Source organism: Myodes glareolus, chromosome 20, assembly GCF_982192425.1.
Source record: "Myodes glareolus chromosome 20, mMyoGla1.1, whole genome shotgun sequence".
Lineage (NCBI taxonomy): Eukaryota > Metazoa > Chordata > Mammalia > Rodentia > Cricetidae > Myodes > Myodes glareolus.
Window position 1 is genome coordinate 4739239 of NC_142045.1, and position 24062 is coordinate 4763300.

General features: G+C 34.4%; 1 protein-coding gene across 5 annotated transcripts in view; it reads right to left on the reverse strand.

The window, feature by feature from the left end:
- Positions 1-24062, reverse strand: part of Lrba (LPS responsive beige-like anchor protein) — a 504118-nt gene that overhangs the window by 349926 nt on the left and 130130 nt on the right. For all 5 annotated transcript variants that reach the window (XM_048424832.3, XM_048424835.3, XM_048424834.3 and 2 more), the window contains exon 35: positions 9902-9966. In XM_048424832.3, coding sequence (XP_048280789.1) covers positions 9902-9966 — 65 coding nt within the window. The remainder of the gene's footprint in view (positions 1-9901; positions 9967-24062) is intronic.

Below are 24062 nucleotides of genomic sequence, written 5' to 3' on the forward strand. Positions count from 1 at the left end.
TGGAGTCCCAGGCTGGCCAGAACTGTATAGTAAAAACTTGTCATTTTTTTTTAAGCTTGGAAATTTGTGTACTTTAAATTTGAAAACAGGATAGCATGTTTATTCAGAACTACTAATTTAAATCAATATAAATAAGAAAGGCTTCAAAAACAATCTCAGAAAAATAATTTGAATACAAAATCCCAAAATTTGTTGAGGGCTGAAGTATGCTGTATTAACTATACATTGTTGACTGACCTAAAAGTTACACATGAAAATAATCTAAGCACCTGAGTTTTAAAAAATAATTATAGGTTTGAGAAGTATATCTTTATTCTAATTTTAAAGTTTTACTTTTGGTAAAATATTAAATTTCATAAAGTAGAATATTATAAATTTTAAAAGGAAGAAACGGCATAAAATTAATCATAAACTATCCTCACAAATTTGAATGCCAACTGGTCCATGGTTGGAAAAAATAGAAATTGGAGGATTTCTCCTCAAGTAATATACCCAAATAGGGTAACACCAAAATAATTATTTGGGGATATAAAAGGGTTACTATTGCTATTGCTAAGCTGACAAAGAAAGGGTTTATTTGGCTTACACTTCCACATCATAGTCTATCATTGAAGGAAATCAGGGCAGGAACTCAAGCTGGGCTGGAACCTGGAGACAGGAGCTGATGCTGAGGCCACGGAGGGCTGTTGCTTATTGCCTTGCTCATGGCGGATTGCTCACAGAACCCAGGACCATCAGCCCAAGGATATTATCACCCACAATAGGCTAGGCCCTCCCCAATCAATTACTAATTAAGAAAATGCCCCACAGGCTTGTTTACTCCCCATCTTATAGAGGCAGTTTCTTAATCGAGGACCCTCCTCTCAGATGACTTTGTCAATCAGCACAAACACAGTGAAACATAAGCCAGAAAGCATATGGTTGTTTAAGTAACATTCCAGGGTCTCTAAGAGAAAAACTCCATTTATTCAAACTTTCTCTTTCATTGACAAGGGAAGAATACATTTTAGCCATGTTGTTTACTTAAGGACAATAAATACTTTAGTCCTTTTACCATAATATAACCCAGGGGGAAAAAATTATAATAGCCAAAAGGGTCATGATAAAATGAAAGGTGTTCTGGCCCCTTCCCCATCCTCCCTATTCCTTCTCCACTTTTCCTTTAATCATTTCTCTACTGGATCTTTCCACAGAGCTTTGTGAGCCATCCACATTGTAGCAATATTTCATTTATATTTTAATAACTAAACCTTGCCTGAAGTTCACAGAGTAAAACAGCTACACTGGCCAGCCTTACAGACCAAGCCGCAGTAACACACATCTTTAATCCTAGTAGCCACGCTAGTTTACCATAGAAACCAGGGTGGTGCATGCGTTTAACCCCAGTGGTGCACACCTTTAATCCCAGAACTAGAGATTATTATAAAATGACAGGAGACAACTCTCAGTCTCCATCTCATTCTGAGATTCCTGGAGGCAGGATCGCCACTTCGGACTGAGGTTGAGGGCTATTGTGCTTTTCGGATCTTCAGGTTGAACTCGTTTTTCTCTTGTGATCGCGCTTCACCACACCATTTAATAAAGTGCTGGGAATGCCGTTTAGTGAAATGATGGAGTTGCTAAAAGAATGCTCAGACAGCAGAAGTGCAGTCTTAGCTGGATTTTGAAGAGATGGGCATATGTATTAGCAGCAGAAACATTGTATCTCTTATGAACGTTATTTACATATTTAGGTGTAAGTCTGGTTACTGCTGTAATGAGGGGATGGGGACTGCTCCTAGACAGTATTTAAAAGCTGTGTCTTCAGGGCTGGAGAGATGGCTCAGAGGTTAAGAGCATTGCCTGCTCTACCAAAGGTCCTGAGTTCAATTTCCAACAACCACATGGTGGCTCACAACCATCTGTAATGAGGTCTGGTGCCCTCTTCTAGCCTGCAGGCATACACACAGACAGAATATTGTGTACATAATAAATAAATAAATATTTTTAAAAAGTTGTGTCTTACAGTACATGAAATCATCTGCACTTTCTTATTCCCAAGTATGGGAGAAAAAAGGAAGAACCACAGAGAAGTTTTAGAAGTAAAATCATTGGAGGGGACAAGTTCTCAAAATGTATTTTTAAAATAAAAACCAAATACAATCAGAATACTTTATATTAATTACTATGATATTTAATAAATTATCAATGTAACAATGATTTTTTACAAAATATTGCACCTTTAAAATAGGTTCCAGAGCCTACTGTTTCCTTGAGTTTTTCTATAACATCCTTTTAAATGAATCAGCAGATGGAATAATGTGTATTGTTATTGTAACATATAAGCAAGTAGAAAAAAAAAACAAGGAAAAACCAAGAGAAAAATATGAAAAAAAACAAACAGTAACACAAATAACATAAAAATCACAAGATTTCTTGACATTTTGTCTATAAGGAATTTGCACTATGATATCAGAATTTACACTACATGGACCGATAAACAACAGTCCTAGTACCTGGTAACGGGTAATGCTCTATTAGAGAAGTTCAGGAGCCCACAAAACAATACATTCTGTTGCTGTTATTCCTGGCTACCCACCAGAGCTTGATGGTAAGACTATCACTGAAGACATTCCACACGCAAGCCACAGTTAGACATAAGCTAAAAGCTTCCTTCTTGCTGACTGGCTTGCATAGTGGAAGGTGCAGAAGGTGGTCTATGGGCCTCTGGGGGACAAAAGTTATCAACAGTCTTTCCCAGCTGTGTCTTACTGCTACATCAGTAGAACTCAGTAAGGATGTACCCAGTGGTGCAGTAGTGACATTGTTATGAAAGAATTAACCAGTTACTTTCTGACTGATCTTCTGATAGCTCCATAGGAAAGAATGCATGCCTGGTAAATAGCCCTTGACTTGAAAGCTCACAGACCCTTTGGGAGAAATCTACTATTCCTGTTTTATTAAATAAAGATGTCAAATTCTCTTCAAACAGTCACATTATTCACACTGCTCTCAGCCTTCTTCTAGGAAGCTTCTGTTGCAACACAGCAACAGTTAATGCAGAGACTTCTGCCTGGTCCACATGCTGAGAATACGTAGCAGGAGAGTGTTCTACCCTAAACGTGACATCTACATCACCACCTACAAGACTCAGAAAACAAAGCAGGAGAAGTGGAAAGAATGTAAGAGCCACCTGACGGAAGACGTGCCGTAAAAGGTATCTTCTGAATATGATATGGCCCTAACACTCATGAGCTCCTTGCAGCTACGTTTATCTGCATAAGACCAATACAAGACTGCACCTGTCATTACTTCATCATGGATGGGGGAAAGGTTCATAATACCCCACTACAATTGACAGTTAATGCTTCTGTGAGAGGGGGTGTCATTTTGGTCAGTGACCTGGCTACTGAAGTTGCCTATGCTCCATCTACACCCATGTCAGCAATCCTGATTGAACTCAGTTTGCTGTACACAAATAAAGACATTCAAATAGGAAAAAAACTTGTTTGAATCAAGAAGTGTTTCAGTAGGAGAAGGATGGTAACAGTAACTATTAGGAGTGAAAGCAACTAAACCACTATATGCATGCATGAAACTGTAAAAGGATTTTTAGTTTAAAATTTAGAAATTGACAAAGGGAATTTATACTGGGTTTTCAAAATTCATGCGTATAAAAAATAAAATCATGATCACATAAATACATAAAATTGATAGAATGGTCAGTATTTACCCAAAATTCTCCAAACATGAGTCAGACAAGTAAAGTTACTTGTCTATAGAACTATACCTATCACAATGGTATTTCAAATGTCAGAGTAGTGCCCTGAAGAGCTCTGATCTGAATTAGAACTTCTCCAAATACCAAGACTATCAAGTGCTCTAAAAGATACTCATTAGCAGAATCACAGTTTGGCCTGAATGAAGGAGGTAATAATCTAAGCAATCTACCAGCTGGATGTACTTCAGCCAATGAAACTAACATTAATACTGTTGGAGACACTAAAGGTTTAGCAAGTAATATCACCAGTTCTCCAAATATGAATAAGAGGGCAAAACATGAATCAAAACCAAGATAGAAAATTTATAATATTCAATAACAAAACAATAAATTTTAAAATGTAGGCAGCAGTGTTAATAGAATTAAAACAATTAAATACATTTTAACTTTAATTTCAGTTAAATACATTTGAAGGTAAAGAATAAAGGTAATGAAGAAAATAATAAATCAGGTATACACATAAGTCAACTGAAATCCATGTACATAATAAAATAACCCCCTACACAGACTAGATTCCGTGTAACACTAACCCTTAGCTTTCATTTAAAACATTCAAAGTTAGTAGTGATATCCAAGTATTAGTTTCAGTTACTAAAGCATCAAGCACCATAGTCTAAAGTCTAAAGGGTAGCTTTAATATTCCTTACGATTTTTTTTAATTGGCTAGAATGGCAACACAAGCCTATAATTTCAGTTCTTGAACACAGGCAAGAAGACCATGAGCTCAGAAACATAGTGCCTGAAGCAACGTGAAACACCATCACAACCAAACAAAGCAGCAGCAAAACCGGAACTGCCAATAACCTCAGTCACTATAGACTGAGGCAGGAGGCCTAAGACTTCCAGGCTCCCTGGCTGCCGACCAAGTGCATACACAGCTCTTCAAAAGGGAATGGAAAACTGCCTATTTACATAAAGTTATATTTTTTAGAAACAAAAATTTCTATCAGATGTTTTATAATTAAAATATAGAGATGTGATAAGTCAAGATTTCAAAAAGTTAGCTGGAGAGACGGCTCAGCAGCTAAGAGCACTTACTGCTCCTCCAGAGGGTCAAGTCAAGTTCCCAGAACCCACTTCTAGCCATTCCCAACTGCAGCTTGAAACAATCTCCCCTAATCTCTGTACCATCTGCACCCACAGAAAGACACACACAAACACATAATTAAAAAATGCTTTCAAAATTTTTCAGTTTTTATTAAACAACACAAAACATTCACAATACTATTTTTTTTAGTTTTGCATTTAATTAATTTATTATGAAACATAGTTTTTAACAGTTTTATTTGTATTGATTATAGAAGTTAAAGTGCAATAATAATGTTAAGAAAATATAAATGAAGCATTATCATATAAGTTTATGAAACATACTATGAACTTGTAATAAGCATAACTTACTATTATTTAAAGTTAACATTGTTCTGCTTATAAAATGAATACTTGCTTTTTTGACTGAAATTTGTTATGAAGGTTTTTTTCTCTCGGTAAAAATCATTAAAACAGACTACTTGATTGTGTCCACTACTGCTATTTCCACTCTATAAAATAAATTTGCTTAAAATAGAAAGTTGTTTATATGACAATGTCAGTAATTGAAATAAAAATCATAAAAATATAAAATATTATATTGAATACATAAGAAAGTATTTCAAATAACAAACACTTATATCTGACCTAAGTAATTGATTTGCTAATGATACCCATCAGGTCTGATAGATCTAACACTGTTGTCTATCTATAAAGGTCTTCATGTTATTTACACTACTAAAACATTAATCATGGGTCAAATTTACAGCACCTCCTCTATTGATGAGAACAAGTGTAAGATCTACATAACAAGAGGAAAAATATTTGGTCCTGGCAGTTAAAGAAAAATCTTTATTAATATTCTTGTTACCCTGGGACTCAGCCTAGTATGGAACATTCCAAATTACTTCACAAATTACAATCTACATATACTCACCTAACTTCAAATATCAAATATGTATAAGAGAAAAAAACGAAATCAATTTCTTTATAGACATACATCTCTAAATTGTTCTTTTACATATACTCTATACTCTAAACTTAATTTTATGTCCGGGCAGGAGGAGAGGGTGCGCACTCACACCTACATGTGTGTGAAGACAAAAAAGAGGTCAGTATGGACGCTGGGAAGAAAACTCCAGGACTCCAGGAGCGGTCAGTACTGAGTCACTGCTCCAGCCCTGCTCTGCACGGTAAAGAACATAGTTTACTACGAGGTCCATTATCTCCCTGAGAAGTTTATTCTCTTTCCAGCATTGTTTATAATACATTAATTCTTTACACAAAGGATAAAACTTAAGCAACATCTTTAATAAATAGTGAAAAATACCTTATTAATTAAACAATATTTACTTGGTTAGCCAGATACATCTCTAGGGGGCAGATACAACCATAAACAAGAGACAAGCACTATCTTTTGAAGAACTAATTTTATTGGCAGAAATAGGTAACAAGGATGCAATAAACATCTTCACGTGAACAAGAACAGAGAAAATGACATAGCAGAGCACCGTGATGAAACTCATAGAGACGTGACATAATGAAACTCATCACTTTGCAAAATAAAATATTAATTTTAAACATATTCAAAGATAAATCCAAGGGTTAATGATGATAAACACTAATGAGAAATAAGGAATATAAGAAAATTAGGTAAAAATGACCTTGATAACAGATTGCAAGAACTCTGAGGTGACGTCTAAACTGTGACTTAACTATGAGGAGTCCTGGGGATGGGTCTCCCAACCTCAGAGAAATCATTAGGTCAGGAGATCCTCTCCAAAAACACAGGTGCAGAAAAAGACAATGGCCCACTTAAGTTTTCAATGTTATGTCTTGTAATACATAAAAATGTTTCAATACAAAGCAGCAGGTATATTACTGGCATTCTAATACATATTTAGTTTGGATGACTCTTTCCTCCACCACGCCCTTTCCCTCCACCTTCTTCCTACCTCTATTTTAAACATCCTAATCGCATTATCTTCTCCTCCACTTATCAGTTCTTATCAGCGCCATTACTTTATCCTCTCTTTTTCCTCACAGGTGCTTTTCTCACAACATGGGATCCCTTCTAGTTTACTGCATTTTCTCTGTCTGTCTGTCTGTCTGTCTGTCTGTCTGTCTCTCTCTCTCTCTCTCTCTCTCTCTCTCTCTCACACACACACACACACACACACACACATTTCTATATAAACTATAAAAATTAGAAGCCAGAATCTGTATATGGGACCAATCATGCAGTATTTGTCTTTCTGTGTTGGCTTACCTTAACATAATTATAAATAAACTTAATTGGTATGGGAGTTCCGTCTGTCTATGTGTTGATTTTATTGGTTAATGAATAAAGAAAACTGGCTTGGCCTATAGCATGGGAGGAGAAAAGTGGAGTGAGAAGAAGCCAAGGAGCATCCGCCGGAGACACGTGCTGAAACTTTGCTGCTAGGCCACAACCTCGTGGTGATATAAAGATGAATAGAAATGGATTAAATTACTATGAGTTAGCCAATAAGAAGCTAGAGCTAATGGGCTGAGCAGTGATTTAATTAATAGTTTCTGTGTGATTTTTTTTTTTTTTGGATCTAAGCTAGCCGGGCGGCTGGGACAAACAAGCAGCTCACTCCCTCCTACACTTAATAGTTTCCCATTCTATCCATTCCTGAAAATGCCATATTTTCATTTTTCCTCAAATTATTCCACAAAAGAGAAACAGAAGGTATATTGCCCAACTCATTTTGAGGCCAAAGTTACCCTGATACCCAAACGACATAAAGACCCAACAAGGAAAGAATTACAGACCAAATTCCCTTATGAATACGATTGCAAATTTTCTTAACAAAATACTTGCAAACTGAATCTAAGAACTCATCTAAAAGAACATCATCATGATCAAGCAGACTTCATGTCAGATGCAGGGATGGTTCGGAATAACTGAGTGTGTGTATCCCTATGGTACATGCTTCAAGTCATGCCCAAATAGCACCTTCTCAAGGAGTCCTAATAAGACCACAGTATTTTAAACTGCAAACCAATCGCTTATCCTTTCTTCAAAACTTTCCCTAAAACAGCATTTCATCCGTTCCGCTCGGATTTTCCTTTCCCATACCATTTGTCACTATTCATAAATCACACAACTTATTTTGTTTATAGTTCATAATCTATCACTGCCCTTTAGAACATAAGTTCCAAAAAGATAATTGTCTATTTACTGCCATATCATCAAAGTTAAGAACACCTTGATATAGAACATAATAACTACTAGATAAATGAGGAAACAGAGGCTGAATGACATAAAAGATTATAAATATTCACACATCACAATGATTCAGATATTGTTTCTACTACTTTGATGTTTTCCACCAAAATATTCATGTTTACTATTCCCAATGTCTTTATGACTAACAATACTATTCTTTAAAACATATCTCGATACTTCTGTTCTCTGGTTAAGGTTAACCTGATTTTTCAATACTAAATTAGTATACTGATGGGCTTAGCCAAATAAAAATAAATAAGCCTACCTGAAATATTACTTTTGATTCAGATGCCATTCTGGAAAACCATCAACCTTTTAATCTATACTTTAAGTCTTCCAGTCCATTAATGCAAACTCAGCTATCACAAGCAGACACAAAGGAACCTGCTCATCATTCTGGTTTCCCCATTTGTTCTACATTATTAATCATTCACTCTTTTTTTCTTTCATTGCAAATATGTTTTTTATACAATTCTGATCAGCTTCCCTTCCACAACTCCACCTTGTCTCCCATAGGAATCTACACCCTTTCTCCCTCTTCTTAGAAAACAAACAGGCATTTAAAGAATAACAATAAAACAATATAAGACAAAGACAAACAAAAATACAACAAAACAAACAAGTATAAAAAAACAAATCAAAGAAAAAGTATGCGATACACAGATGCAAAGGCACATGTGGTCTTATACAGAGAAATCTTCTAAAAACGCAAAACCAGAAGCCATAATATATACACTATGGAGGTTAAAAGCCCTGTAAAAACCTTACCTGGGAAGAACACAAGTATGCCACTGAGTTTCTTTGTGTTGACCATCTACTGTGGACATGGGACCTGGCCCTAAGAGCCAGTTATATCCTCAGTGAGACTCTGTTAGGGAACTAATGTTTTCCTGTGTGAGCAGTTGTCATTACACAGCTTTCTGGTTCAGGGCCTGTGTCTGCTTCTCTTAGTGCTGGTAACACCACTGGTTCAGAACCAAGCACATCTTATGCACAGTGAGGCCACGGCCGCTGTGAGCTCATATGTATATCAGGCCTTCTGTGTCTAGAAGGCCTTGTATCCTTACTGCCCTCCATTCCACCTGGCTCTTACAAGCTTTCTGCCTTCTCTTCCACGCGATTCCTGAACCCTGAGGGAAGGGATTTGATAGTGACAGCTCCTCTAGCACTGAATGTTCCAAGGTCTCTTATTCTCTGCTCGCTGCCCAGCGGAGGACACCTGCACTTGTTTGATCACTGTCTCTGTTTTTACGCAGGTATTATGTTGTTTTTACTATTATTGCTGACACAATTTGAGATAAGGGATGGTGATACCTCCTGCAGTTCTTTCGTTTTCTTAAAAATTGCTTCTCTTTTCATTTCTATACTGTCATTGCTTCTATTTCCTGCCACTAATTGTTTGTTCCTAAAATTCTTTTATTTCTGTTCAAGTGGAAATCATACCTGCCACACTTTCACAGGACCTTAACAAAACAAGCTAAACTTGTGCTATTCTTCCTCACAGCCAAACTATGACACGGGAGAGAAAACACGAACATCAAATTCTAAATGGTTCTGCAAACAAAACTTTATAGAAAGTTGCAAATAAAGATGGCTTCCTTATACAAATACAAAGAAACATCAATTTATTTTTGCTATATTCAGACGAAATTATTGAAAATAAAAACCAGAACCTCGTAAGTGTAACCATGAAAATTATAAAATGACTATATATTGGCATAATTTAGTAATCAATAAAGAAAAGTACTAAAATATTACTGACTAAAAACAATATATACAAAACCCAAAAGTATCAGTTCATATGGAAAAAATAAAAGAATATTTTAAAGTAAAATACGAATATATATAAAATAAATTACCTTCCTTCATTGACAAGTTCAATAAAAGCAAGGCCTGCATTCTTCTGAATAGAATTCTGCCACTCCTAGAAAAACAGAGAAAAATAGCTGAGGAAATTATACTTAAGTTAGTTCTTTTCCAAGTCACAACAAAAAACATCTTCCATATCAATTTCAATTTCCTTCAGTTATGTGAAGCCTGCTGCTGACTCACACGGGCCTGTGAGCACAGACTGAAACAGAAATATACATTTATTAAGTGAACACGTGCTTCAGAATAAACAAAATGAAGAGGCTCATTCTTTCTTGCCGGTGTGGTGTCACACCATCATATACTAGCCAAACTGATATAACCAGGAGTTAGATTCAACAGCAGCAAAAAATACCAGGGACAGAAAATATATATAGTTATAAAGGAAATCCATAATGAAGAAATGAGTGAGTACCACAAAAATCTTAAAAACTAGAACATAATCATCCCGATGACTACTAATTACAAAGAGAACATAAACTAGACTAGACCAGTTATGAACTGGAAAACTATAATTTACTTAGCAATAAGTGGTATAAATTCCCAATTATATTCACTAACCATTAAAAATTTATATATTAAATTTATCCATTAAAACACTAATCCATTAAAAAGCCAACCATGGAAATCAATCAGTAATACATGTTGAAATGAATAGTTTAATCCTTACACTCAAAACTTACATAAAATAGGCATTAATACAATAAGAAGTGGCATTATGGCCTGAAATATTTTGAGAAATGCCAGTGAAAGTATCCATGCTTATGCAATCATGTGTCCATATCTGTCTATCATGCTCCATGCATCTGTGTACATCTACATAAATGCACATACGTACACACCTTTGAAATATATCCTTTTCCTTATCACGCTCAGAGATGTTATTAGTTATTATTGTATTATTAGTTATATAATATTGTTCAACTATTATTTCTAAAATGAAAGACTATGCTCAGCTACTTACCATTGCTCGTCATTAACCAAATAACATTTTATCAATGAATAACTTGTGGAGTTTTAAATTCTATGTAATTTCAAGCTAACTGCATATGGATGTGTGTACATTTATCTTTTGCTTTTTATTTTATTTGTAAACAGTTTTGTTCTGTATTCATCATGTTTTGAAAAGTCCAAGGTATCAGGACTAAAACAGCATGACAGGATTGTGCTAAATGATTCCATCTTTCCCAAAAGTGTTTGTATGACTACACTAATAGAACAGACGAGGCAAAATGAAAATAGAACTAAAAGCAGACGACATGCAAAAGCATTCAACGACTGAATCTGGCAACGGCAATGCGTTATTTAATAAAACAAAAACATGAAAACAAAGTCATAAAGACTTCTCTTCACGCTGACACAAAGAAGATATGTTCTTAGAAATTTTACACTCTACTTTGTAATTATAAACACAATTTTAAAATATTTCCATTCCAGGTATATTTTATAATTTATTGACAATTAGGAATAAGTAAAAAAAAAAAAGAAGTCTATAGTATTCTCTCTCACAATTCACAGTTGCTACCTAACAGAAAATATGCTAAATTTCTTTCACTAATATAAAGCAAATCAAGTGTAAAACAAATATTTCAATCTGACTTAAAGTCCTTTTCTTTAGGTCAAAATGAAATTAACAAACATGTACTCCCATTAAAAATAATTAAATTCCACAAAAGAATTTATCCTAGAGAGAAGAGCAAGGAGCAAATATATCACATTTGCAATAAGATGAGGGAAAGCAGAAATTCTAGGTTGGTCCTTCTATCCAGGGTAGAGGGTTCAATTCATGGTCACTCAACACAGAACCATGAAAATCAATCTGAATCTAAAACTACTTTCAAAGTCATTTTATCTTTGAGAATATCATCTAGTACTCAAATTTATACTATATTATTCAAAACTATAATCAAATAGGATTTTATTTTAGTGATATTTCATTTGTATTTTAATAAATAAAGCTTGCCTGAAGATCAAAGAATAAAACAGCCCCACTGGCCTAACAGACCAGGAAGTGATAACACCTTTAATCCCAGTAGCCACACTAGTTTGTCACAGAAGCTGGGCGGTGCATGCCTTCAATCCCAGTAGTGTGCACTTTTAATCCCAGTCCTAGCGAGGCAAGGAATATAAAATGAGAGGAGACAGCTCACAGTCTCAGTCTCATTCTGACATTCCTGGAGGCAGGAATGCCATTTTTGGACTGAGGTACAGGTAAGAGCCAGGGGCTTTGCTTTTATGGTCTTCAGGTTGAATCCCAATATCATTCTCTGACTTTTTATTAGTCGTAGATCATTTTATTACATAATTTGAATTTCATAGAAATAAAACATAAACATAGTCTTGTATTTCAGTTTTATTTTTGCCCACATGAATTCTTACCTAAAAGTAAAAGTCATAAAATATGCTATTTAAATTCCAAAAAATTTTAAATAGCATTACAGAAGTTAGATTGAAAATATGTTAAAAGCAATATTCATACTATAAAAATCACCAATTGAAATATCAGTGACCTAAATTTAGATAGGCATGTCAAATAAAATGCCATTAAAAAGAAATCAGAAAAACAATCGACTACAGAGATATAACTTAGTTTTAAAGTCCTGTAAAAAATAAAGTGGATATTTAGTTTCTGGATAAATAAAAAAACACATATAAGAAAATTTTAACGATATTATTTATAGAACTGCTACAAAGGAACATACCACTTTAAGTGTCATCATAAAAGTGATTTCTTTAAAAGTCAAGAACAGAATAAAACAAATTAGACATGAAGGTACATACACAATTGGAAAATTATAATTTTGACTAATGCTCAGAAAATCAAATTTATCACTTAAGTTCTTGTTCACACAGAAAGCATCTATAAATCTTTGGTTTGTTGTTTTGATTAAGGAAAAAGGGACAATATAGTGAGTGACAGAGAAATCTATTCAGAATTAACAAGTCTTATGAAAGAAAAGTTGAAGCGTAAGAGAAAAAAATCCTTTCTTCCTCTTCATTTTTTTTTTGATAATCCCAATGTTCAAACCCAATACATTTTCTGTGTAATAAAACACACTCTACAGTAATTTGTAGAAGTTGCCAAAACTAAAAAGAATATTCATTAATCATGGTGTTTGAAGGCATTTTTCTCCACTCAGAAACAATTATCAACAAGGCGTTAGTCTAAACAATTTTATAAACCACAGCTCAATATAACCTTTAGTGAGTTTTAATAGTTGAGAGAAAAGCTTAATGGTCATCATCTTTCATGATCATTTCAATATTTCATCACAGTATTTACAATTATATAGTGATGCGAAATGCACAGTACATTTAAAGGTCTTGGTTATCCTTTCCCCAGAGGTCTTGATGAAAACACGTTAAAAGCCTCAAATCCAACCACTAATGCAAGTGAGTAATTTCGAGACACACTTGAGCACTTTCAAGAGGAAGGACTCAAAAAGCAGCGGAGTCAATAATTTCATACCTGTGCCTAAGCTATATTTAATTGATTATCACATCCTAGAATGATAACTGCTGCCAAATCAATTTTTACTAAGACACGGTCTTAGCTTACTAATGCTCTGAAGTCATGCAGTATCAACAAATCTGAGCAGATTCATGAGGACTACCAGAGCTCCACAGAATGTCAAGCATTGGCTGTCAAGCATGTGTTTTGTTAGAAAAGATTTTTCTAAGAGAAAATAAAACCTTTATTAATGATATTACATTGACTCCTCTCTATGTTCCTCAAAGATGGAGAAAAATAAACTGATGTAATAATTATTTAAATTAATTTAGAATTCTAATACCCTGAGATTAACTCGAGTTTTCTAAATATTAAGTATCATAAAACTTATTTCTTTAAGGTACAACATAACTTTGCTTATATATTGCAAGTGAAAATTTTTAAAATAAAAAAGTAATTCCAAAAAATTAACTCGTTCAAAAGCACAGGTCAAATTTTGACAGGATTCATTCCATGTAATTTTTCCTATCAATTAATTTTGAGAAATTATCAGTTTTGATAACCACAGAAATAACATCTTATTTTGTGACCTTTATTATTTCTAGATTAACTTTTAAATTTTCGAGTAATTTCAGTGATGATTAATAAGCTAAACATTTTTATATAGTTTTTAGAAATTGGTCTATCTACTCTTTAAAATGTCTATTCAAATAATTTGTGAACTTCTTTAATGACCTAAATTTGGTTTTAGAGCTTCTATTTTGTCAAAACAGGGTTTCATGTAGTCGAGTGACCTTAAACAACCCTATTTAATCAAAGCTGGCTTTGAACTTCGCATCCTCCTGCCTCCACCTCCCAGGTGCCAGAATTATGAGTAAAATCAGATGATAATAATTGTTAATGCTTCTAGCGCTCCTCGGTCACCTGCAGCGCACTATATACTCGCAATACTAATCTACTGTCAGATAACAGCTCACAAACACTGTCTCTCACTGCATATGTCATCTCTTCAACCATCACTGTTTCTCTGGGCAACTGTAGGCTTTGTGATTTGAGATGATTATATTTATCTATTGTTTTTCTTTTTATTGGTTGGCTGGCCTATTCTCCCTAGAAGAGCATTGCACACAGTCAAGTGTCTCTGCTAGTCTCTGCAGGCGGTCTGCAGGCTTAGGTATTATATTTAGATCCTGGGTTCAATTTGAGTAGGTTTTTGTACATCTTCAAAAACAGATGTTTAGTTGAATCTGACTGTCTGGAAACTAAAACTAGTCTAGTTAGGTATTAATCACTAACCAAAACAATTTTCTCCAATATGTTTTTATTGTTGATAAAATTCAGTGCACTGTAGCTGTAGAGGCTCTCTATTGAGTTTCACTGATATTTGTGCCCAATTTTAAGTCAGATTGCGTTTTTCTGGCCACAATAAACTCTTAGTTAATTTCAGGTCCAGTTATTCTTAGGTCATCAGCTATGTTCTTTTTACTCAAGACTGAACTGGCTTGTTGTCTTTTGAGGCTCCATGTCAATTTTAGGATTGTCTTTATCTTTCTATGAATGACAAATATAATCTGTGCATCCCTCAATAATATGAATATCTAGCTTTTTGTAACAATAAATGAACATGGACTGTCTCTCTAGATTTTGGTAGCCACTTTAATTTTTTTACAAATTTAAAGCAATTTTTAATTAAACACTGGCCAAGTGAATGAGCTCTGGTCAGGTTCATATCCAAGTTCCTAGGAATGGCTCAGAGTCATGATTTGCAGGGGCTTAAAAAAGTAAAATCTCTAAGACACTACATATCCCATGAGGTCCAATCAGAGTCAAGCATACATCCTGATGTACTTCCTACCTATGAACCTACTGTCAACATCCAATCAGGGACAAGAATATATCCTCACATATTTCATCCCTGCATACTTCCTGCCCACATGTGATCAGGCACATCCGGTGCAGATGGCTCAAAGAAATTATTTAAGGGACTAAAAGCATGTGATTTGTTATCTCCCATAAACAATATCCTCCTGACTTGCAGATCACAGGCATTTTTGTTTCATGGATCTATTAGGCATAGTAACTAAAACTTAAAATATAACTTTGGCGCTCAAATTCCCCTCCCCCTTGAGTTATATACTGAGTCTCATCCTTGACTCTGTGATGGGCACCTGTTATATTGGAATCTAATAACCATGGGTGTAATGGTATCCAGACAGGAAAATTCATTTGTTAAGGCATTAATGATGCAAGAGCCAACAGCAATTGGCAGAAGGGTTAAAAGCCCTGAGATGGCTGAAATCACCCTTGCTCCCCAACGAGCTGGAATGTTAGAGCAAAATGCTAGCCACGGTGTCCATAGGCATACCAGGAAAGGTACCTGTTAAAACCACATACATCCAGATCTATCAACAGGTAGAATCATTACCTGAAATACTTCTACAATATGATAGGGCATTCAACCTGCTCTATGTTAAGAGAGAAAGAGAGAGAGGGAGAGGGAGGGAGAGGGAGGGAGAGGGGGGAGGGGAGGGAGAGAGAGAGAGAGTGGGAGAGAGAGAGAGAGAGAGAGAGAGAGAGAGAGAGAGAATGTTACCAACCATCTCAACTGTATTTTTTATATCAATTATTAAGTAAGTTTTCAGTTCCAAGATGTTTGATTATATTATAAACTCTGTCTCACTACTAAATTTCTCATATCATGAAATGTTTTCCTATTTCACTGAATTGAATTATTTGTATTTCTATGTATTTTTGTTTCCTTGATTTAAAAAAAAAACTCTTTTCTTTAAGAAAGTTAACATTTTCCCTTTTCCTTGAGTTCTGTTGGTTGAGGATTACTGTTACTCTGTGGGTGGGTATGGGAGGTCCTTCTGTCTATGTGTTGCTTTTATTGGTTAATGAATAAAGAAACTGCCTTGGCCTGTTGATAGGGCAGAACTTAGGTAGGCAGAGAAAACTGGACTGAATGCTTGGAGAAAGATGGCAGAGTTGAGAACCGCCATGGAGCTGCCAGAGTCAGACATGTCAAATCTTTGCTGGAAAGCCACTGCCATGTGGCAATATAAAAATTAATAGAAATGGGTTAAATTAAGATGTAAGAGTTAGCCAATAAGAAGTTAGAGCTAATGGGCCAAGCAGTGTTTTAATTAATATAGTTTCTGTGTGATTATTTTGGTTTTAAGCGGCCAATAACGAAACAAGCCACCTCCTCCTACAAATAGGTTGCCTTCTTTCTGAATGATATTTTTGTTCTTAAATTACTATTTATACAAAAGGCAATTCTGTTAACTTTACCAACCTATAGGCTGTCTTTTGAGTAAACAACAGTCCACTGGCATCACGGCATACATGGCAGGCATCAGCTGAGCATACTACATTGTCCAGATGAGCACACAGCTTCTCTGTATGTAACTAATGTCAGGGATGCCGATGGAAATGCAACCTTAGGTAGGATGCCATCATCTTAGGGGGAACAGGTTCAACAGCAGTTCAGGATGTGACACTCAGGACCATAGGTGCTGAGCACACAGAGTTTTAATAACTTATGTGGAGTTGGGGACATTAGAATAAGTCCAAGCAGGCTAAAAAAGAACAGTGCAAAAGCACAGAGAGTGACCAAAAGACTCCATCAGCCACACAGAGAAAGAAATGTTCTAGTGAACCAGGAATACTTCCCCAGCTTGTCCAGTAATTAAGAGCAGGCTTCTGTTAGTGTCTGAGACCCATACAGATGTTCTCCTCAGCCTTGGCAGGTGGAGACACACAATGAAATCAAACATCCCTGGTCCCAGGTGAGTGGATTACAATTCCTGGCTGCTTCTTATGCCAGCATGTGGGAAGGTGGACCTCTCTGACACATGCATATTTTCCTATGTAGACAATAGATATTTAACTCATATTTTTCTGAAGACCTCCAAATAATAGAGGAAGCATTCAAGCTTCACAAATACTCATGTCAAAATTATGAAAATACAAATGTATTATAAATTGATTATTAAGTATTGATTGGTTTTGTATGGACAATATTGTAATCTATCAAGTGAAAATAACCTTAATTTCTATGAATACTAAGATATTATCCATTAAAATAAGCTGTGAAGTTTAGGATTAAACATTATACACACACACACAGGAACGAAGACCAAATTAACAAACATCCAAACTCAGAATTACCTATTTAATTTTCTTGTTAAAAAATGTTGAAGTGTTAGGGGTTTTAATCATTTAGGCTTTGTTGATCAGTTTATGTTTTCTTGGTTTGGGTTTTATTCATTGCGATATTTGTCAATGTATACATTCATTTGTTTGTTACGGAGCATGTACATCTATGTATATGTACTGTCTTTATTTCTTTTTGTTTAGCAAGGTCTCAGGTATCCCAGGCTGGCCTAACACTCTCTATATAACTCAAGCTGAACTTAAACTCCTAATTTTTCTTTCTTAGCACGTCTCATTTACTGGAATTACATGCTACATCACAGGGCCCAGTGTTTTCTTTTTTAAAGACATGTTGCTATGTTGTCTAGGCTGACGCAAGCAATCCCCCTGCCTCAGACTCCGTAGGAGCTAAACTGCAGTGACACTGTGCTCACCTAGGACTTGCATTTTTGATTAAATGCCCACAATAATTTTTAAAATGTTATAGTTATCTGCCTTTGTTTAAAAAAAATCAAACTGGATTTGCTATAGTTTGAATGACCTAGAGTAGATTATCACAAAAGAGAAACACTATCACAAGTCAAGAGGAGAGGTCAGTCAGAGAAAATAAATTGAATTAAGAAGGAAATGTATGAACATAAACCCAAATAACATTATACATGAGACCAAAGGTCAAGCTGAGGCAAAACTTGTTCTTGGTAAGGACATAGGAGCCTTCAGTGCACACAGTGAGCTTTCAGCCACTCCTCAGCAGTGTATGCCTGCATGTAGGGGCTTCCTCAGCAGTGCACCTAACACACTGAGGAAAAGTCTTACGTCGTCCTCTCGTCTTCAGTGACAACAAAACGGATAACTGGCCTTTGAGAAGAGCTACTCTCATTTTTGTGAACACATTGATGCATAAAAGCATAGCATGGTTCTATGAGTAAAGATAGAAATAAAAAATGGATTCTATTAAAATTTGAGCAAACAGCTCAATTTTATATTGTCACCAAAAAAGCACATCAAATGGAGACCTAAATACAAGGAACTGGATATTTTAAAAGTAATTATTTATGGAATATGTAAACTATAAAGATTTTTAAATTGCAAAAGATCAGGATAAGACATAATCAAAGACCTAAGCATTATAAATACAGCTTAACTATGTAAAATACTCAATTAGAAAACTTAGTTGTGCTCAAGCACATAAAACATTAATTTATTTTCAAACATCAAAAAATATTTTGCAATCAATAATGTTTTCTAATAATTTCCTAATTCAATTCAATTTTGTTAATACTGTGAAAGATACTGTTCAATACAGAAAGCATGGTTTCCATAGATAGCAGAAGTTGTTTTAACCTTTTCTAACTACTAGCTCCCAACAGATGATCATAATTAAAACTATCAGGGATGCACACTCAGGAGCTATAAAAATGTGTTCTATTAGTACATGGTCAGTCCACTTGGCAACTCTGCTTCTCCAGACATATGGCAACTCCTGCCCTTTGAGGTCTGAAGTCAAGTCTTCAGGGAATCTCAAAGCCTGCACTGAAATTACAAGGCGGGTTCATTAAAGACTGCTGGAGGGAGAGCATGAAAGACATCCATTACAACTATATAAAATGGCTAATTATTTTCTCAAACATTTTTAAGCCATCTAATGTACTCAATGTAATAAAAAGTATTTACCAATCAAGTTATTTTTTAAAATATTAGTTTCATGACCTGTCCATGGCTCCCATCTCCACCCTCAGTACACTTAACATTCTTTTCACAGTGATCAAAGAAAGACTTTAATATCACAGAAGTGAATTAAATTAACCCGTGCCTCTGTAAAGCCTCTCCTACACATTTACAAGCATGTTCCATACACAATCATGTTTTCTAAATTCAAATTTGGTTTGTATTAATATGCACTATTACCTTGAAATCAGCCTGACATATACATATGCCTCTTTAGACTTAATTTTTATAAAAGGTATCTTTTTCTGTAATTTTATTACATTACAAACTAATAATCATAAAAAGTTCGAGTATAAAATAATATAAAGTCTCAGTCAATAACTAAAGGGGTTTCCTCAAATATATTCAAAAACTAAAATATATGAAGTTTGAGTGTTTAAAATTAAAAGACTTTCATTAAGTTGATAAACAGGAGTTGATATATTTGCATGTCTTTACCTTGCCAGAATTTTTTAATATAAAAAGTATAAATATTTTCTAATTAATAACTGTTGTCACTTTAGCTGCCCAAAAGTCTAGATGTTTTTTGACTTCAGAGAATAAAATATCTATTTATTAAGTTTCACAACAAAACAATGTTACTTCTGAATATTTATTCCAGTAACAAATCTTTATAAAATGTTATATAAAATTCATTAGCTTGCCTCAATCATTTCTTCAAAGCACATGTATGTTGTTTTGTGACAGACTAATTCCAAAAAGTAATTACAACCTCTATCCATATGTAAAAAACAACAGAAACAAGCACATTAACTCAGTTTTAAAAAATAAAAAAATCTAAAGAAAACAGATTACCAATGATTTATATGGATGTCTAGTGCTGAAGTTAATTACAAGTAACCTAATAAAATAGTGCCATTATTATTGTGTAGCAAGTAACAGCCATAGGCTTAGCAGCAGAGCACTCTGTCCCACAGAGCACATGCACAGTCCCACAGCACACAGCATTAAGAATTAAACATGTGGTAAATAAGGCTGTGCAGAAAACAGCAGCTTTTAACTAAAAGCAGAAAAGTTTCCTGCTGTTTAACCATTTGGAGTCTTCTATGCTGCACACTATCCACATAAACAGATACTATGTAATTCATTGGAAAAAAGTCAAGGTTAATATAAAATGAGATTTTAATTCAGTGCTCGAGTTTAACTTCAAATAAACAATAATTGGAAAAATGCATACATTTGGTTGGCATTAATCATGAGAAAGTAAGATTTATGTTTATGCTGTGGAATGATATGGCTTCAGAACTAAAATTGTCTGAACATCATACTACATGGACCCATAAAACTCTGGTCTCAGATACTTAAACATATACTATAGAAGAAACATACAAGTAATAATTTCTCATAGATGTTGAGCCATAATGACTGGCCAAGTATATACATTTAATGACTTTGGTTGTGAAAAGAAGGAAGACTTTCAGTCCAAAATGATTCAGTAATCTTCAAATATCAATATTCTTAATATGCCAGCTGATACCAGTACAGCACTGAATTCCAAATACATGCTTTGAATAGACACCATGATGTAAGCCATTCTTCCACCTACAACATAACTTAAATAGCAATATACGTAACCTGAAAATCTGATGCTCTTACATCTGAAGGTTCTTCTGTCTCAACATGATGCTCAAGTCATGCATGACAGAAATTGTATGTATTTAAATGTGCAATGTTCTGTTTTGATAAATCTGTATAGTTGAAGTGATAAGATCAAGTAATGAACAACTATATCACCTTGTGTATTTAGCATAACTTTTGAAGCCAGAATCTGATTCTTAAGAGAACTTTCTCCAACAAAATTTCAAGTTGCATATCATCAGGTTATACAAATTTGTGAAGATAATGATATATTCAGAAAGTTTTTTAAAAGTTTTGAAAAAATGAAGCATGAATTAAGTTAAAAAATTTGTGATATGAAAGAGAAAGAATAAAGATTACAAAGGAAACATGCAAAAATCAGATTCTTAACACACATCAATACTTTCACATTTGGCGTGCCATACAGACTTTCCTAGGAAGAGATATCATTATGATAAGAAGAGGAAGTGACGGAATCACCACAGTGTCTATGGAAGAAAGACAATGTGACCCATAAATGTTATCTACATGGAAAGGAAGGCAAAAATTGCTGAACTATGAGAAATTCATAGAGAGTTAACATTCTATGTTTCAAGATGGAACAGGTTAGATAGGACATATAAAAATTAAGATAATCTCAGAGAAGAAGAAATAGTGTTATTTTACTTTGTGAAATAAAGATATAAGACAAAAATTAAATTCCCAAAAGGAAAAACAGAGGCACTGAAAAAATACTAATAAAAGGAGAAGACCCTGTGTGCTGAAAACACAAGTCAACATTAATAACTTTAAATTGTGGCTACTTTGATTCATGAGCAGTTCTGTATATTTTTATTAACATTAATTAACAAGATCTTAGTACATTCATAGCACTCAATAAGAAATAAAGTCTTTGGAATATAAAAAAATTGATTCACTCAAGGTTAGAAAATATGCTAGTCATCAACAGGATAAAAATGTCTATAAACATTCAAAATCAGTCACTGTGGCATTTTCTACCCTCAATATTTTTCAAAAAATGGTAAAAGTCATTTTTCTTTTTCTCTTGCATAACTCAAAATGGAAACAACAATAATCTCAATACTATCCCTGCATAAAATTGAGGATTTTTTGCTACCAAAAAAAGCAAATACCTAGTTCAGGTCTCTGATTATGGCTTCATTTAGGACTGAAGTGATTGTTCAGGCTTCATATTTAGTAAGCATTGTTTGCAACTTCTAAACTTTCATGTCATAAAATAGTGGTATAACCAAAAAGTAGGCACCATAAAGATACAATAGGTAGAATGCGTACCTGTAGTACCTGTCTTGAGGGTAATACAATATACTACATAACAATCTTAACGCAACAGCCACCGAAGTCAAGCAGTGCAAATGCTTTAAAGAGAAGCAATGTGACCCTGAATCATAAAAAACTGGTAAGGTCAAATTTAACTAACTACTCTGACTGAAATTCATTAGTGTACCATACGTATACTTTCATTTAAAGAAAATGTTATAGTTGAATGTAGCTGAGCCTTTAAAAAGTCATCAAAGGATTTGACATCAAGCCAAGGAGATTTAAAACTAGTGTTAAGCTAACTTTCCTTAACACCACGAGCAGACACATTTAAAGCTGGAAGTGGAAGGTGAGCACCAGCCAGTAAAAATGAAGAAGCAGAGACACTGACCTGCACTCCCAGTCACATTAAATTCAAAGAGAAATGCCATACTCTGGCTATTCCCATTTGTGTTCCTCCCTTTTCCTCTCTTCTTAATCCAAAATTTAAAAGAGGAGTTGTAAAACAGCAGGGAATCAAATTAAAACACACTTTATTTTCAAATGTCTCCATCCTCACAAGCTGACTTCCTGTCAGGAAGAGTTCCATTTCACTGAATACCCCAATCAGCAGGGAACTTGCAGAATTAAGTGCCAGTTGATATTACTTTGTTTTGCATTTACCACCCTTGAGAATAATGTTCAAAGATGTCGTTACATAGTCAGCATGGTCTCATCCTTCTGACTAGACGGCCAAGCCACAGGGTGTACTGCCCATTCCACAAAATGTACCTTTCAAAGTTATGTTTTCTAAAACCTAGTGTGCTGGTGAATCAACGGGATGCCTGTATTTCAAATTAAGCCCAGTATGATAAATGAAATTATGTTTTTCTTTGGCTGTAAAAAAAAAGCACTTTAATTAATATCAAAGGAGACTCTACATCAAAACATTAATAAAGAGCACTGTTCAGTGTATGCTCACTGACCTAACATTTGATTTAAACATTTTTAGACACATTTTGTTCTTGCAAAATGTTACTTTACACTTGATTTACTTTGATTTTTGTATGTGCTAGCTGTTGTATGAAGATATATGTTCCCACCTTCAAATGAAGGGTTTTTTTTTATAAAGTTCTGGAGCAATTCAAAACATTACCTGGTTATCAAGCATGAAATAGTTAACAAGATTATGTCTCTGTTTTAATTGTTAGCAATTCTAAGATTTTTATGATCAATTCAACTACACTCCATGGCTCTTAGCAACTTCCTATCTATACTGGAAAGGTCTTTTCTGCCATTTTCTAAGGTCAACTGTTTACACTGCACGAAATTTAAATTAGCTCTGGATGCTTCAAAGAGAACATCTATTCTTTCACTTACTGCGTGTTCCACTTACAAGTGTACACAGTTGCTTTATGGTAGAGCTGGATGATGATACTGGAAATTTTTTCCTCCCCATATTAATGGCACGAACTATGCTTTTGATTCTCATTTCATTAGCCATCAAAAGATTGTAGGTACTGACAATAACAAGAACTCAGAAACAGCCCATTTATATATCCACTAATTTTCTAAAAAGTATATTCTATAGAAGATGTAGAAAAACAGCAAAAAGGGAAGGAATAAGATCATAAAAATGTAGAAATATAAAACTATATTAATCCTGGTTGAACTATGGTAGATATAAACCACTCTTAAAGAAATAAATTGCCCCCCCAAAGTACTATTTACCTTGCTTTTAAAAAAAAAGGTTGGTTACAAAGGAAACTGAATATTTAGAGTATGTGAAAGAATATTTCAACATTTAGTACATCTTCTAAATCTGTTGTTATGCAAACAGCTTTGAGCAAGGAGAAGAAAAATATTTATTTCTTTCCAATTAAATCATCAATATAGTAATTGATTTATATAAGCATGTCATTTTTCAAGAACCTGAGATTCACTATTTCTCACATTCTCTATCAGGTGTGATACATAAA